Source organism: Oncorhynchus gorbuscha, linkage group LG10 (genome assembly GCF_021184085.1).
Source record: "Oncorhynchus gorbuscha isolate QuinsamMale2020 ecotype Even-year linkage group LG10, OgorEven_v1.0, whole genome shotgun sequence".
Lineage (NCBI taxonomy): Eukaryota > Metazoa > Chordata > Actinopteri > Salmoniformes > Salmonidae > Oncorhynchus > Oncorhynchus gorbuscha.
Window position 1 is genome coordinate 45,382,544 of NC_060182.1, and position 15,391 is coordinate 45,397,934.

The window sequence follows — 15,391 nt, forward strand, 5'->3', positions numbered from 1 at the left end:
TAGTAAGTGTTTAGCTAGATAATGTAAAGGACATGCAATATCTTGTAATTCTGATGCACATCAACACAATCCATCATAATCAGTCTTTGCTAGCAGATATCGTCAAAGTCCTAAAACAATGTTGAAAGGGGGGGTTAATGTTAGCTACCGCGCTACAATATGTTGTAGACGTGGGGTAGGACATTGGATTATATGAAAACTCCAGTCCATGCGGTGGCGATAGCACTGCGTAAGCAGAATAGTGCATGTATTTTGTACCCCCCCCCCCCCCCCCCCCTAACAGACTTGTATTCTGAAGAATGTAACAGTAACGTAAGCTAACAGTTAGCCACTCCACCATGTCGCACATATCGCCGGTAACTACTTGCAGCTTTCTCGGTTGTTCCAAAGCCAGGACTGATACTTTACACAGTCTTCCTAAAGACCCTGAAATCAGAAGACAGTGGGTGCAGTTTCTTTTTACTTCGAATCCAGATGTGCACATCGGTACTACAACACGAATTTGCAGCGCGCATTTCAACAGGGACTCGTTTCTAAATTGGGGGCCGAAGTCAATGGGTTATGCCAAACTATTTGTTCTGAAACCGGACGCCATCCCAACTATTTTTCCGATCCATGAAGTATCGGTAAGTTTAGCTGTATCCCTTAACGTCAGTTGATAATTAGCCAGCTGGGGAAAACAATGCGAAACGTCACCTCACTGGCTTCTACTCTTTTTTTGTGCCGATGTATTCAAACATGTTTGGTTTTATCGGGACGTCTGGGAGTGGGACTGCTCGAAGACATCGGTAACCCTCAGATAGCATCTCTGACCCGCTCACAATAAACGAGCCTGGGTGACGACCTCGGGGGCCCGAGTAGGCAACGACCTAGGGATTTTGTCTCCGATCTCAAACTCTACTAGGACAGCTAAATCCGGGCAATATCCTGTAATGTACACCTGGATACAGCGCATACAGGGGGCGTTCTCCGCTCACACGTCTCCGAAAAACTAGTTTTTTCATTCAACGTTGGAGGAAATACTTTCCTAATGTTTGTGGAACGTGTTTGCTGGCTTCATGAATTATACTTTATTTAGACGTGTGTTTTGTTTGGCTAGAGTTATGCTAACCTGTTTCGCTATTCCTTTAGCTTTGTTAGCTAGCTTGCTGGTCAGTTAGAGGTTAGCTGCTATATACAGTAGTTGGCAACTGCCATCAAGTTCAGTGGTGGAAAAAGTGCACAATTGTCATACTTGAGTAAAAGTAAAGATGCCTTAATAGAAAATGAAAGTCACCAAGAAAAGATACTACTTCAGTAAGTCTAAAAGTATTTGGTTTTAAATATACTTAGTGTCAAGTATAAATCATTTCAAATTGCTAAGATAAGATCAGATCAGATGGCACAACGTTTTTAATTTACCGATAGCCAGGGGCACACTACAACACAGAGACATAATTTACAAACTAAGCATTTGTGTTTAATGAGTCCTCCAGATCAGAGCCAGTTGGGGTGACCAGGCATCTCTTGATAAGTGTGTGAATTGGACCACTTTCCTGTCCTGCTAAGCATTGAACATGTAACAAGTACTTCTGGGTGTCAGGGAAAATGTTTGGAGTGAAAAGTAAAAGTAGTCAAAATATAAATAGTAAAGTATTTATACCTAAAAACAACTACTTCAGTAGTACTTTAAAGCATTTTACTATCAAGTTGTTAGTTTTAGACTGTTCAACCATTTTCAGAATGCATACAGACATTTGAATATAGCCCGGACGCAGTGTTAACACATTTAAATGTGTTGAAGCATGACATGTTTGGAATTCCATGATCAGAAATACAAAAGGTGCATGAACTGTTATGTGTAGACATGACTTATATCGTGGGGGAGTTGAGTATTGCTAACTGGTTGTGCGATTTGCAAGCAACAACATCGAGTCACCATCAGTCGATACTGTCAATTCTGAAAACGCTTACCTGTAAACTGTTTGTTCTGTACAACTGCAGTAATTCAGCAGGGTGCTGAAATTCATACTTTTAATACAAACTCATAGAATACAACCACCGACCTTTTACTCATTTGTGTGTCTCAACTCAGCGCGAATGGGCTTGTGCCAATTGAATCTCAAGCCTAGTTCACATTACCCATGAGCACTCCATTACGTTGCGCAGGATGTCATGCATTTCAATGGAGAGCCCACAACTGTGTGGAAATGCAATGCCGCGTTGCGTTACGGATGCCGAATACTTTGACATTTTAGAAACTTTGCGTGGTCTTCAGTCCAGCTAGAGTCCGTTGAAGAACTGGAAGTTACCAAACCAGAGAAGATGAAAATGTGGTTTTAGGTGATAGCTAACTTAGCTACTTGTAAACAATGACCTATTCCAATATAAGTGAATACTATTTTATTAGTAATGTTAAATACACATTGGCTGTTAAGCTAATTATATAATGTCTGTTGCCTCCCGTTTTAAATTTGATGGTAATGGCATTTGTTTTTTATGATAATTATTATTGGAAGGTTGCAAACTACAGTATAGCCTAACGTTTAGCTATCTAGCTAGCTACTTCAAAACAAAGGTAATGTGGTTTGGTAAGAATGCCCCTCTCCCCACAGGTGTTATTACTACCTCTGAGGGTTTAAAGCTTGAGGTAGTCACCTCATACAAGTACTTGGGAGTATGGCTAGACGGTACACTGTCCTTCTCTCAGCACATATCAAAGTTACAGGCTAAATTTAAATCTAGACTTAATTCCTCTATCGTTATCGCTCCTCTTTCACCCAAGCTGCCAAACTAACCCCGATTCAGATGACCATCCTACCCATGCTAGATTATGGAGACATAATATATAGATCTGCAGGAAAGGATGCTCTCGAGCGGCTAGATGTTCTTTACCATTCGGCCATCGGATTCGCTACCAATGCTCCTTATAGGACACGTCACTTCACTCTATAAACTGGTGATCTTTGTATACCCGCCGCAAGATCCACTGGTTGATGCCTATTTATAAAATCCTCATAAGCATCACTCCCCCTCATAAGCATCACTCCCCCTATCTGAGATACCTACTGCAGCCCTCATCCTCCACATACAACACCCATTCTCCCAGTCACATTCTGTTAAAAGTCCCCAAAGCTCACCCATTCCTGGGTCGCTCCTCGTTTCTATTTGCTGCAACTAGCGACTGGAACGCGCTCATTCAAGGCCGTCATTGTAACTTGCCTAGTTAAATAAAGGTTAAATAAAAATAAATACATTCAAAGACTCAATCATGGATACTCTTACTGACAGTTGTGGCTGCTACGCATTATTATTGTTGTCTCTACCTTCTTGCCCTTTGTGGTGTCTGTCCCCAATAATGTTTGTACCATGTTTTGTGCTGCTATTTTCATGTGTTGCTGCCATGCTGTTGTTTTGGGTATCTCTTTATGAAGTGTGGCATCTCTTGTGATGTGTATTTTATCCTATATTTTTAATCCCAGCCTCCGTCCCCGCAGGAGGCCTTTTGCCAGGCTGTCATTGTATATAAGAATTTATTCTTAACAGACATGCCTAGTTAAATAAAATACAATTTTTAACTCTAAGCTAGCTTAAATTGCAAGAAAGAAAAACAAAATCAGCAAAAAGTAACATGTTTTATTCTCTTTTTTGACGAGAGCCTATGCTCTCCGTGAGATTGCATGAAGATGACGTACGATGTAATGAAATGCATCACAATTTAAACGGGGCATCAGGTTAGGGTTGTCCCCGACTAAATAATCTGTTCTTTCGACCAATCGATTTGTTGAAATGTACGTTTTTTTCCCATATATAGACACACCCTATGTTTGAATAGAACTATATGTGGGCTACTGAGCTTGTCTGATGCTTTAAGTACTGCAATTTAAAAAAATTAAGACATTACTAAAGAGGGCGCCAGAGATCAATATAGCCTAACCAGAAGGAGAAGAAAAACCTGTTCCCAACCCCTTCCTCCCTCTGGTCTTTGCCATTATGCTCCTGAAGTTGCCGGTAATAGGCTACACCAGCGGTCGGCAACCTTTTAATTTGGAGTGCCAAGTTACCGTACCATTTCTACTGATCTGCGTGCCAGTTATGATTTTCATATGCACATTTTCGTGGAATAGTTTAATTGATAATAAAGTCTTCACATCTCAAAATCAACGTCATGTGGTTAATCTAACAGAAAATGATACAAATCTAAAAGTAACTGCTATTGCCAAAATGTGACTGACCGGCTCGATTTGGTCTTAGGTAGAAAAACTTGAAATAGTTTTTTTTACGTTGGGAAAAAAAGTTGAGACTCAGAACTAGAAAATGGTATATCATACACTACAATTGACAAATACTTTCAAAGCAGAAACTTCTAATCTTACTTTTGAGAAAATGGCCCTTGAATGTTTTGGTACACCTACTGGCGAGCTCTTTGTCTACACTAGGGATGAACCGATATGACATTTGTTCGATACCGATATCCAATATTTTCGTTGCCAAAAAACCTGATACCGATAACCAATATTTAAAATTGTAGCAGCCTTTTAAGCATTCTATTACAGTTAAATAGTTGAAACAGACACTGACAAAAGTTATTTTGTTGGCATTTACTTATGTCTCCATTACCATTAAAACATAATCAACACCTATTTATTCTTCACATATTTGCTGTGGTGTTTCGTTCAGTTGTTTCATTCAACCAGGATTTCATCATACATGTCAAGCAGTGAAGTTCCAGCTCTGTCTGCCCATGGCCTCTTCTGTCGTGAGTCCTCTGTCGGTGCGCACGGTCTTGTCCAGCGGTGTCTAACATTTCACGTAAACCCTGTTTCTTGTCTTCATCAAAGTAGCGGTCCTTGTACCTAGTATCGAGCATGGTGGCGACACAGGAGTGAGGCTCAGAGAGAATGCCACCAAATCACTTGTTCACAGCCGCTAGTGGAGTACTTTTGCAAGTTTTAACCCCATGGTCTGTCGACAGAGGGTATCACGTCTGTTGCAGACGCAGTTGATGAGATTATTTCTCGAGTCAGTTGTTCGAATGGAGCTAGGAGTGTGGTCATGTTCTCAAATGCCATTGAAATGGCAGCAGCGGTATGAGAACCAGCACATTCTTGAGCATGCAATATGGCTTTCCTCAGTACAAAATCCTCTACGACCTACTGTGCTGTCAGACTCGGTATGCTCATGGGGCTGACATCGGTGGTCCAAATGTCAGTCGTGAAGCTAATAGAAGTGACGCCCATAGCAAGTAGCTCATGGGTGTGCGTTTCAACAATACTTTGTAACTCTAGTAGGGCAACATTTGAAAAATAGCGCCTACTTGGTAGTGTGTACCGGGGCTCGAGGTGCTCGACCAGTCTGCGAAAGCCAACATCATCCACGACAGAGAACGGTTGATTGTCAAGGGCAATGAATTAGATTATCTTGGATTTTGGCTTTGAGTTGTCTCGCTGAAATGTTCTTACTCTTTCTTACTCTTGACTGCTCGACTTGAACTTGTTTATTAGTTGTTGGAAGTGCGCACTTATTTTTTTCTGTTTTTGTAGTCGTTGAATGTCTAGGGGTGATGCACTTTCAAATGACTAATTAGGTTTGTGGTATTGAAAGACTTCACTTTCTCTTGCATTTGGCCTTTTTGTTACCTTCCTTTGAAACTTCAAAATAGATCCACACAGCAGACATTATGGGCTAGGTTAGGAATGCTGTGTAGCACAGTATTTTCATTATGTCATCTACCTATGCTATATAGGTATGCACGTCAGCTTTGACATTGGTTTTGCACATCGGCGTTAAACTAGACATCAGGCCGATGTTGGCATTTTTAGCGAATATCATCCGATTATACCCTGCATATCCAGTCTACACCCTTTCAGCCTTGTTCACAACCTCTTAAGCTTTAGCCTCACCCAGCTCTTTAAGGATTCACATGTGGCCATGTACTAAACCAAAGATGTCAATACTAAAGGTTGGTTCATACTATGGGTGTTTTCATGAATTCAATCTGGAGTGCCAGTGTGTGCTCTGGGTGTTCATAAACTCAAAAGTTGTCAGATTATCAGTTTGTAAATTTGGAGTGTTGAGAGTGCACACTGGATGCTCTGGCCAAGGAGTAGGGTTGAACCGAGCGTTCTGATTTAACAGCTCCCAAGCTAACGTTGAACAGCTTGCTAGCTACTTACAGACACAAATGAGGGAAAAGCTCACCAATCATTTTACTCACCCTAGCAGAGCTGGTTAGGCTGTTAATATGTTATCCAGACCGTTGGTGACAAACTGCATCTGGCAACAATTTAATTACGCTTTTTTGCCAATGTTTACTGACACCGGCCATATTCTCAATGGGTGTTGAGCGTCCATAAATTCGTCAGTTATTCTGTGCTCTGGCACACTCAGACGACTGCAATGAAATCGGAGTAGATGGCCAGAGCGAATTTACCAGCTACGTCTATCGACAGTTGTCGCAGTGACATCATGAACATTCTATTGAAATGGAGTCTTTTGTTTAGACGCATAGCTAGCTAAACAATGAACCATAATCCCAATGTATAACGTTACTACCTTGCATGAATCTGCAGGTAGCTAACCAACCAGGTTAGCTAACATTAGGCTATAACTAGTAATGCACATGGCTCTGAGATACGAATATTACGACACAGATTATACACGTAACGTCAGCTTGCTAGCTAACAGTACGCTTTAACTTGACAAACTGAAAATCAGAAACATGTAATATCTGAAAATGTAGCTAGCTAGACTATCTTACCCATATACATGGATGGATGCTTCTCCCTCTCTGTCACAGATGCCATGGTTTGAAGATGTAATCAGAGACAGGTGATTTATACAACAGCCTTCTGTGTGTTCTCTTTAACTCCATCTGCATAGTTGCAATCAAACGGCAGAATTTTCTGAATTTTCAGAGAATACTCTGATTCCACTGTGCATTCCACTGATTTCAAAACTCTGACCTCCAGAAAGTGGAGAGCAATACCTTTGCAGTTCTACAATGTGATATCTTTCAAAAAAGATGTTAGAAAGGATTACCTACACATAATGACCAGCTCATGTTATAGACAGAAGCCTGCCACATGGCAGACCAATCCGAACTCATCTCTCAGCATGTCCAGTCCACCCATTTATCTCAGCCAATCATGGCTCCTGTCTAAACCAATTAGGTTCGTAATTTAACAATTGTATTCGTATTTACAGATGGCATACAAATTTGTTATTAACGCACATGAAAGTTCACGTTTCAGAAGGCATTTCTGCCCCAAAAAAGCTTACGTTCGAATGGCTCTCCTCTGAAGTAGTCACGCACGACATACGCCTAGTTTCTTGAAATGAGTCACACATGAAAAAATAGCCTACATAAAGCCAACAAAATAAAAACATTGCAGCCTGCAGGTAGAAAATATCCTGATATAAAAATAAATATCTGATAAATCACATTGGCTATGCATGGGCTGTCCTCAAGGAACATGAAACATTGTATTAACTTGGTCTGGTGGGAAGCTCATGCTAGCAAACTTGCAACATTGTATAAAATTCTCTGGGCCCTCAGTTTCCCATGCCAGTGAGCTCCGGACAGACAGACACTGCTGTAGGTTATTTGCGCAAGGGATGATAATTAATCCGGTAGGCCTATTTTTATAATGTTTCCAGAAGATCAGAGCACAATTAATCAAATGGCCACCTGGACTATTTGGATTGACACCCACCTTTTTAATGCTGCAGCTACTCACTTTTATTATCTATACATAGTCACTCTACCAACATACATGTAGAAATTACCTCGATTAACCTGTACCCCCACACATTGACTCAGTACCGGTACCCCCTGTATATAGACTCATTGTTATTGTGTTTTTATGAGTTATTTAGTCTATTTTCTTAAGAAAATAGGGAACTGCATTGTTGGTTAACCTCTTGCTCCTACCTGGCACGCAGGCGTCCCATCTAGACATCTGGAAATGCAAATGCACTACACTAAATGCTAATAGCACTCGTTAAAACTCAAACGTTCATTAAAATACACATGCAGGGTATTGAATTAAAGCTACACTCGTTGTGAATCCAGGCAACGAGTCAGATTTTTAAAATGCTTTTCGGCGAAAGCATGAGAAGCTATCTGATAGCATGTAACACCCCAAAAGACCTGCAGGGGACGTAAACAAAATAATTAGCATAGTCGGCGCTACACAACGCACAAATAAAATATAAAACATTCATTACCTTTGACCATCTTCTTTGTTGGCACTCCTAGATGTCCCATAAACAACACTATTGGGTCTTTTCTTCGATTAAATCGATCCATATATAGCCTAGATATCGATCTATGAAGACTGTGTGATCAACAAAAAAAATAGCGTTTTATAACGTAACGTCATTTTTTAAAATTAAAGTTGACGATAAACTTTCACAAAACACTTCAAAATACTTTTGTAATGCAACTTTAGGTATTAGTAAACGTTAATAAGCGATCAAATTGATCACGAGGCGATGTATATTCTATAGCTGTACGTCTGGAAATAATGTCCGGGTAAATCTCAACCAAAATATCCGGTCGGAGACCAGAAGAACTGCGCTGCCTTGTGTCTGTTTGACCAAGAAACAAATAGTAGGCAAATGACAAGACTGTTGACATCGTGTGGAAGCTGTAGGTATTGCAACCTCTGCCCCATTTAATGTGGTTCACGTTTAACAATTGGTTGAAGTGGCGCATGGATATATTTTCCCATTTTCAGTGATCAGATTTTCCTGCACTTTTCGATGAAATGCACGTTCTGTTATAGTCACAGCCGTGATTTAACCAGTTTTATAAACGTCTGAGTGTTTTCTATCCACACATACTAATCATATGCATATACTATATTCCTGGCATGAGTAGCAGGGTGCTGAAATGTTGCGCGATTTTTAACAGAATGTTTGAAAAAGTAGGGGGTAAGAGTAACAGGTTAAGGGCTTGTAAGTAAGCATTTCACGGTAAGGTCTACTACACATGTTGTATTCGGCGCATGTGACATAAATTTGATTTGACATTTGGCGAGAGCTGTTTTTTAAAATGGGCTACGTTGAGGAACTATTTTCATTCTCAATGGATGTAAAAACAGACTTTGTTTACTTTGCTGTTTGAAGCAAGATAAAATTACTTTGAGAAGCTCCAGTGATGGCAAGTTAAGACAGTCAGAAATAGGATCCGATTTCCAAATAGGCACATTTTAACAAAGGACAATGAATAAATTTACAACTCGTAAATGGACTGAAATACACATTTTTTCCCTCACAATTGTAGCCTAAATTGTGCGCTGTGCAAACGGTAAAACTGTAACAATAATATATATTGAATGCATTAACAAAAATGATGGTAACCAAACAAACATTGTAGATTAGAAATTATGGGAATTAATGGTAAATGTACTACTGGTGTGCCATCCTCGCGGTTTCTGCAATGGATTAGTACACTCAGACAGATGTAATTCAAACCGGTGTCTTGTGTGGCCAAATTATATTATTATATATTTGCGACTGCTAGACTAAATATATATATATTTTTTTAAACGACCAAACAATCAACCAGTCAACTAAATGTGGTCAGATTTAGCCTACGCAGTACATCAAGGCCTCTACATTTCCAGTTGAGCGACAGAAATTAGGAAAAAGTAGGTGGATGTATTCAACTCAGTGTTGTTGCTTACAAATCTAAATAAGTCCATCACAAGTTATTCCTTTTTTGTCCATATGGTGCACAGGCAGGACTTTTATTTTGACATGAGGTCAGCAGAGAGGAAGTGAGTCTACAACAGAATCATGTTTGGAAAGGGTTTAATAATAAGATCCTTTTAGATATTTTGTCTTAAATTCCCTCTGTCATAATGACCAACCGTCCTGCCCACCGGCACAGTAAGTTGAAATGGAATTGTATTTAACTTCTGGTTTCCCGCGAAATGTTTTTGTGCAACCTAATACAATTAAAAGCAACGCTAGTGTATGTACTTACACCCGCGTTGCTAAAAGCAGCTGACCCTGACCGTGATCCCACACTCCAAATGTGTCTCGGGGAGAGTTGGGATATGCAAAAAAAACACCATTTCCAATTCACACATGGGCATTAATAAGGGGAGAAAGACTGTCCCTTCTCATTGAAGCCACGTGAGTTCAAAACTGACAGCGGTAATGCAGGCATTGTTTGCAGAAAACCAACTTCATTTCGCTTCACTGCGCTATTGAGTTTCACATAGGAATGAATAGTATCACGTGACTGATGGCTTTGTCGATTCATATATCACACACGTGTGAAATAGGACAAATATAAGCACCCACCGAATGATGTGCACCTATGTGAAACTAGTGAAGCGTGGAGACATCTGGTGCCACAATAAGTATTAGCCACAATAGTGGAATTTGTGATTTGCCTTCCAAATAAGTCCCCCATTGATACTGATTCAAATGCATAAAAATTATGGAATGTCATATTTGGACGATATAATGCTAAACAAGTATCTTATATAACATCCTTAATTTGACAGGAACAAAAAAAAAGTTCTGCATAATTGCATTGGGGGCATACTTTCGCAGCACTGTATATGTATTTGCCCCCTTTCTAATTTTCTCTACTGTTGCATATTTTTGATATTGAATTATCAGACCTTCAACCAAAACCAAATATTAGATAAAGGTAACCTGAGTGAACAAAACACTTCCTTTATTTCATAAAGTTATGCTACACTCAATGCCCCTGTGTGAAAAAGTAAAAGCACCCTTACACTCTAACTGGTTGTGCCACCTTTAGCTGCAAAGACTCCAACCAAACGCTTCCTGTAGTTGTTGAGCAGTCTCTCATCGTACTGGAGGAATTTTGGCCCACTCTTCCATGCAGAACTGCTGTAACTCAGTAACATTTGTGGGTTTTCAAGCATTCTAGTGTGACTTGCCACACTAGGCCATTCCAAAATGTAAAATGTCATGCTTTTTAGCCATTTTCATGTAGACTTGATTGTGTGTTTTAGATCATTGTCTTGCTGCATGATCCAGCTGCGTTTCAACATCAGCTCACAGACAGATGGCCTGAAATTCTCCTGTAGAATTCTCAGATACAGAGCAGAATTCATGGTTCCTTCTGTTAAGGCAAGTCGTGCAGGTCCCTAGACAGCAAAGCATCCCCAAACCATCACACTACCAACACCATGCTTGACCGTTTATATAAGGTTCTTACTGTGGAATGCTGTGTCTGGTGTCTGGAATGCAGTGTCTTCGCCAGGCATAATGGGACCCATCTCATCCAAAAAGGTATACTTTTGAATCATCTGTCCATAGAACATTCTTCCAAGATGATGATCCTCCAGGTGCTTTTTGGCCGACATGGGTCCTATTATGCCTGGCGAAGAGGCAAACAATTGGGTGTTGCATAACTTTGTTTATTAAATAAAAGTATACATTTTTTATTTATTTGTAAAAGATCCGTTTCAGTATAAAAAAACTACATGCAGAAATAGAGAATCAGAAAGGGGGAAATAATTTTTCACGGCACTGTACAACGTTACCTATGGAGTGCACCCATAACTCAGTGACACCCACATATAATTCCAAAGAGTTTACACATATTAGTGTCATAGCAGGACTTTGATTGTAGGAAATCACCTCCCCAGTCAAGTCTATTGTGTGCATTGGACATTCATAGACTGTACCAGTCAAACTATTGTGTGTGATAAACATTCATATGGGACTGTATAGCTTACCTATAGTGTGCACCCATGAAATGGGGTATCAGCGTACTCAGTGACACCCACGGAACACAACTATGTAGAGATGGATTACAGACTCTTGAATCCACTGAAATGAGCGACATTAGCTCACCAGTCAATTTATTGTGTGTATTGAACATTAAATATTAGAATGTAATCCCATCCAAAACTGCGCAAATGAATGGCGCTGATGTAGCCTACCAAACTTGCTAACGGCCCTCGCGAATGGCCTGGTACTCAGTGGTCTTGTTCGGTAACAGGATGTGCCAAGAATTCGCATTTCCTCAAGACCCTTGACTCCTACTGGAGTGGATGCTGTTTCTTGCTGAGTGTAACATTAAGCCGGATGAAAAGGTTAAAGTTACTTCAGAAACTAGTATCTGCAGTGTTCATATTACAGACGAGTGTTTCACCAACTTGACTCAAGTGAAGATGGGATTTGCGAAAAAGGCTGAACTTTAAGTTCGACGTTGTACCGTCGGCAAAGTATACAGAAAATAGCTAGCATATCTAGGCATTATTCCTAACCCCTGTTTACATTGTACTTGTTTTTAGGTGGAACACATGACGTCGGGTGTGACAAAAGATGAGGGATGCCAATATGAACCACCCTCAGTATGCAACATTATGGTACCATCACCTCCAAGACCCGTTCTGGTACCGTTAAAACACAACGTGTCAACACAGGCTTATTATTACAGAGGAAAAAATACAAACAAAGGTGAGACATGGCTTGTATCTTTTGTAGAATAGTTCACTTTTCAAATACAGCTGAAATGAATTGATGTGTAGGGCAATTGCTCGGTAGACACTTGGACCATCACAGTGACCGCAGGGTAGCCTAGTGGTTAGGTTGCAAGTTCAAATCTCCGAGCTGACAAGGTACAAATCTGTCATTCTGCCCCTGAACAGGCAGTTAATTAACCCACTGTTCCTAGGCCGTCATTAAAAATAAGAATGTGTTCTTAACTGACTTGCCTAGTTAAATAATGGTAATAAAAAAATACCGCCAGTCACAAATCATGACCGCAGTCAATGTAATCCCTTCCAAAACTCTGCAAGTGAATGCAGTTGATGGGTGGCCTACCCAATTTGCTAACGGCCCTCTCTAATGGCCTGGTACTCAGTGATCTATTGTCCCTTTTTAAATCACTTAACACTTTCATGATTGAATTTGAATAATCTCAATGATGAGGATAAGTGCAATTTCAACTGTCAAACCGAACTTCAACCATCCCAAAATTAAAATACTTGTTTCTTTAAATGTTTAAATAAGCCAACATAGGTCTAGGTCATTTGCAGTGCTTTTAAAGTAATTGGTCCATTTCGGAGACAGATACAGTGTATATTACAAACGTAGTAATTTGTTAAGAACCATTTTTTCAGAGCCAAAATATCCCAAAATGTAAATGTAATTGCTAAAATATACTTATGTATCAGAAGTAAAAGTATAAACCATTTCAAATTCCATATTTTAAGCAAACCGGACGGCACCATTTTCTTGTTGTTATTTATTTACGGATAGCCAGGGGCGTACTCCAACACTCAGACATAATTTACAAATGAAGCATTTGTGTTTAGTGAGTCCGTCAGATCAGGGGCAATAGAGATGCCAGGAATGTTCTGTTGGGGCTCCCGAGTGGCACAACAGTCTAAGGCACTGCATCTTAGTGCTAGAGGTGTCACTACAGATCCTGGTTCGATTCGAGTCCTATAGGGCGGCGCACAATTGGCCCAGCATCGTTACATGCTGACCAAACCGTACGCGTGAAAATTGATTTTGTTCACGCACACCAGAAACGATCAGGATACGCAGGTTAAAATATCAACAACAAAGCTGAGCCAATTATATTAATTTGGGGACAGGTCAAAAAGCATTTAACATTTATGGCATTTTACCTAGCTAGCTTGCGGTTGCTAGCTAATTTGCCCTGGTATATAAACATTGGGTTGTTATTTTATCTGAAGTGCACAATGTCCTCTACTCAGACAATTAATCCGATAAACCGAATTCATTTCTCATCATCTTTCCTTCCTTCAGGTTTCTTTTTTGTCTTTGGACTCTATATGGTGGTTGGCAACCAACTTTACAGCATTACTACAACCGACCGGAGTGTGGACTTAAATTAATCTTTCAATCACCCATGTCGGTATATGCACCTAAAAGCCAATGAGGAGATGTCACGTGGATATATGCTCATAAAAACCAAATGAGGAGACGGGAGAGGCCGGACTTGCAGTGCGTTGAGCGTCACGAATATAACCAATTTCCATTTTAGCGCCTGGCCACACAGATGCTCGTGAGCAGTGTGTGCAATGATTGAATAACGTTTGTATACTTTTGCGAAGCGAGCAGTCTGGTCCGCATGTTAGGGTTTGGCCGGGGTAGGCTGTCATTGTAAATAAGAATTTGTTCTTAACTGACTTGCCTCGTTAAATGTAAAAAATATATATATATATATACACACTGCTCAAAAAATTAAAGGGAACACTAAAATAAAACATCCTAGATCTAAATGAATGAAATATTCTTATTAAATACTTTTTTCTTTACATAGTTGAATGTGCTGACAACAAAATCACACAAATTATCAATGGAAATCAAATTTATCAACCCATGGAGGTCTGGATTTGGAGTCACACTCAAAATTAAAGTGGAAAACCACACTACAGGCTGATCCAACTTTGATGTAATGTCCTTTAAAACAAGTCAAAATGAGGCTCAGTGGTGTGTGTGGCCTCCACGTGCCGGTATGACCTCCCTACCACGCCTGGGCATGCTCCTGATGAGGTGGCGGATGGGCTCCCGAGGGATCTCCTCCCAGACCTGGACTAAAGCATCCGCCAACTCCTGGACAGTCTGTGGTGCAATGTGGCGTTGGTGGATGGAGCGAGACATGATGTCCCAGATGTGCTCAATTGGATTCAGGTCTGGGGAACGGGCGGGCCAGTCCATAGCAACAATGCCTTCCTCTTGCAGGAACTGCTGACACACTCCAGCCACATGAGGTCTAGCATTGTCTTGCATTAAGAGGAACCCAGGGCCAACCGCACCAGCATATGATCTCACAAGGGGTCTGAGGATCTCATCTCGGTACCTAATGGCAGTCAGGCTACCGCTGGCGAGCACATGGAGGGCTGTGCGGCCTCCCAAAGAAATGCCACCCCAGACCATGACTGACCCAACGCCAAACCGGTCATGCTGGAGGATGTTGCAGGCAGCAGAACGTTCTCCACTGCATCTCCAGACTCTGTCACGTCTGTCACATGTGCTCAGTGTGAACCTGCTTTCATCTGTGAAGAGCACAGGGCGCCAGTGGCGAATTTGCCAATCTTGGTGTTCTCTGGCAAATGCCAAACACTGTAAGCACAACCCCCACCTGTGGACATCGGGCCCTACCTGAGCCACTTGTGTGGGTTGTAGACTCAGTCTCATGCTACCACTAGAGTGTAAGCACCACCAGCATTTAAGTGACCAAAACATCAGCCAGGAAGCATAGGAACTGAGAAGTGGTCTATGGTCACCACCTGCAGAACCACTCCTTTACTGGGGGTGTCTTGCTAATTGCCTATAATTTCCACCTGTTGTCTATTCCATTTGCACAACAGCATGTGAAATTTGTCAATCAGTGTTGCTTCCTAAGTGGACAGTTTGATTTCACAGAACTGTGATT

At 40.8% G+C, this 15,391-nt stretch overlaps 2 protein-coding genes across 5 annotated transcripts in view; one reads left to right on the top strand and one right to left on the bottom strand.

Moving 5' to 3' along the window:
* LOC124046175 overlaps window positions 1-15,391 on the bottom strand; it is a 93,767-nt gene that overhangs the window by 27,249 nt on the left and 51,127 nt on the right. The gene's annotated exons all lie outside the window — the stretch shown is intronic.
* Window positions 301-15,391, top strand: part of LOC124046176 (RE1-silencing transcription factor-like) — a 37,618-nt gene continuing 22,527 nt past the window's right edge. Inside the window, exons 1-2 of the mRNA XM_046366265.1 lie at window positions 301-626; window positions 12,273-12,438. Coding sequence (XP_046222221.1) covers window positions 339-626; window positions 12,273-12,438 — 454 coding nt within the window. The 5' untranslated portion in view covers window positions 301-338. The remainder of the gene's footprint in view (window positions 627-12,272; window positions 12,439-15,391) is intronic.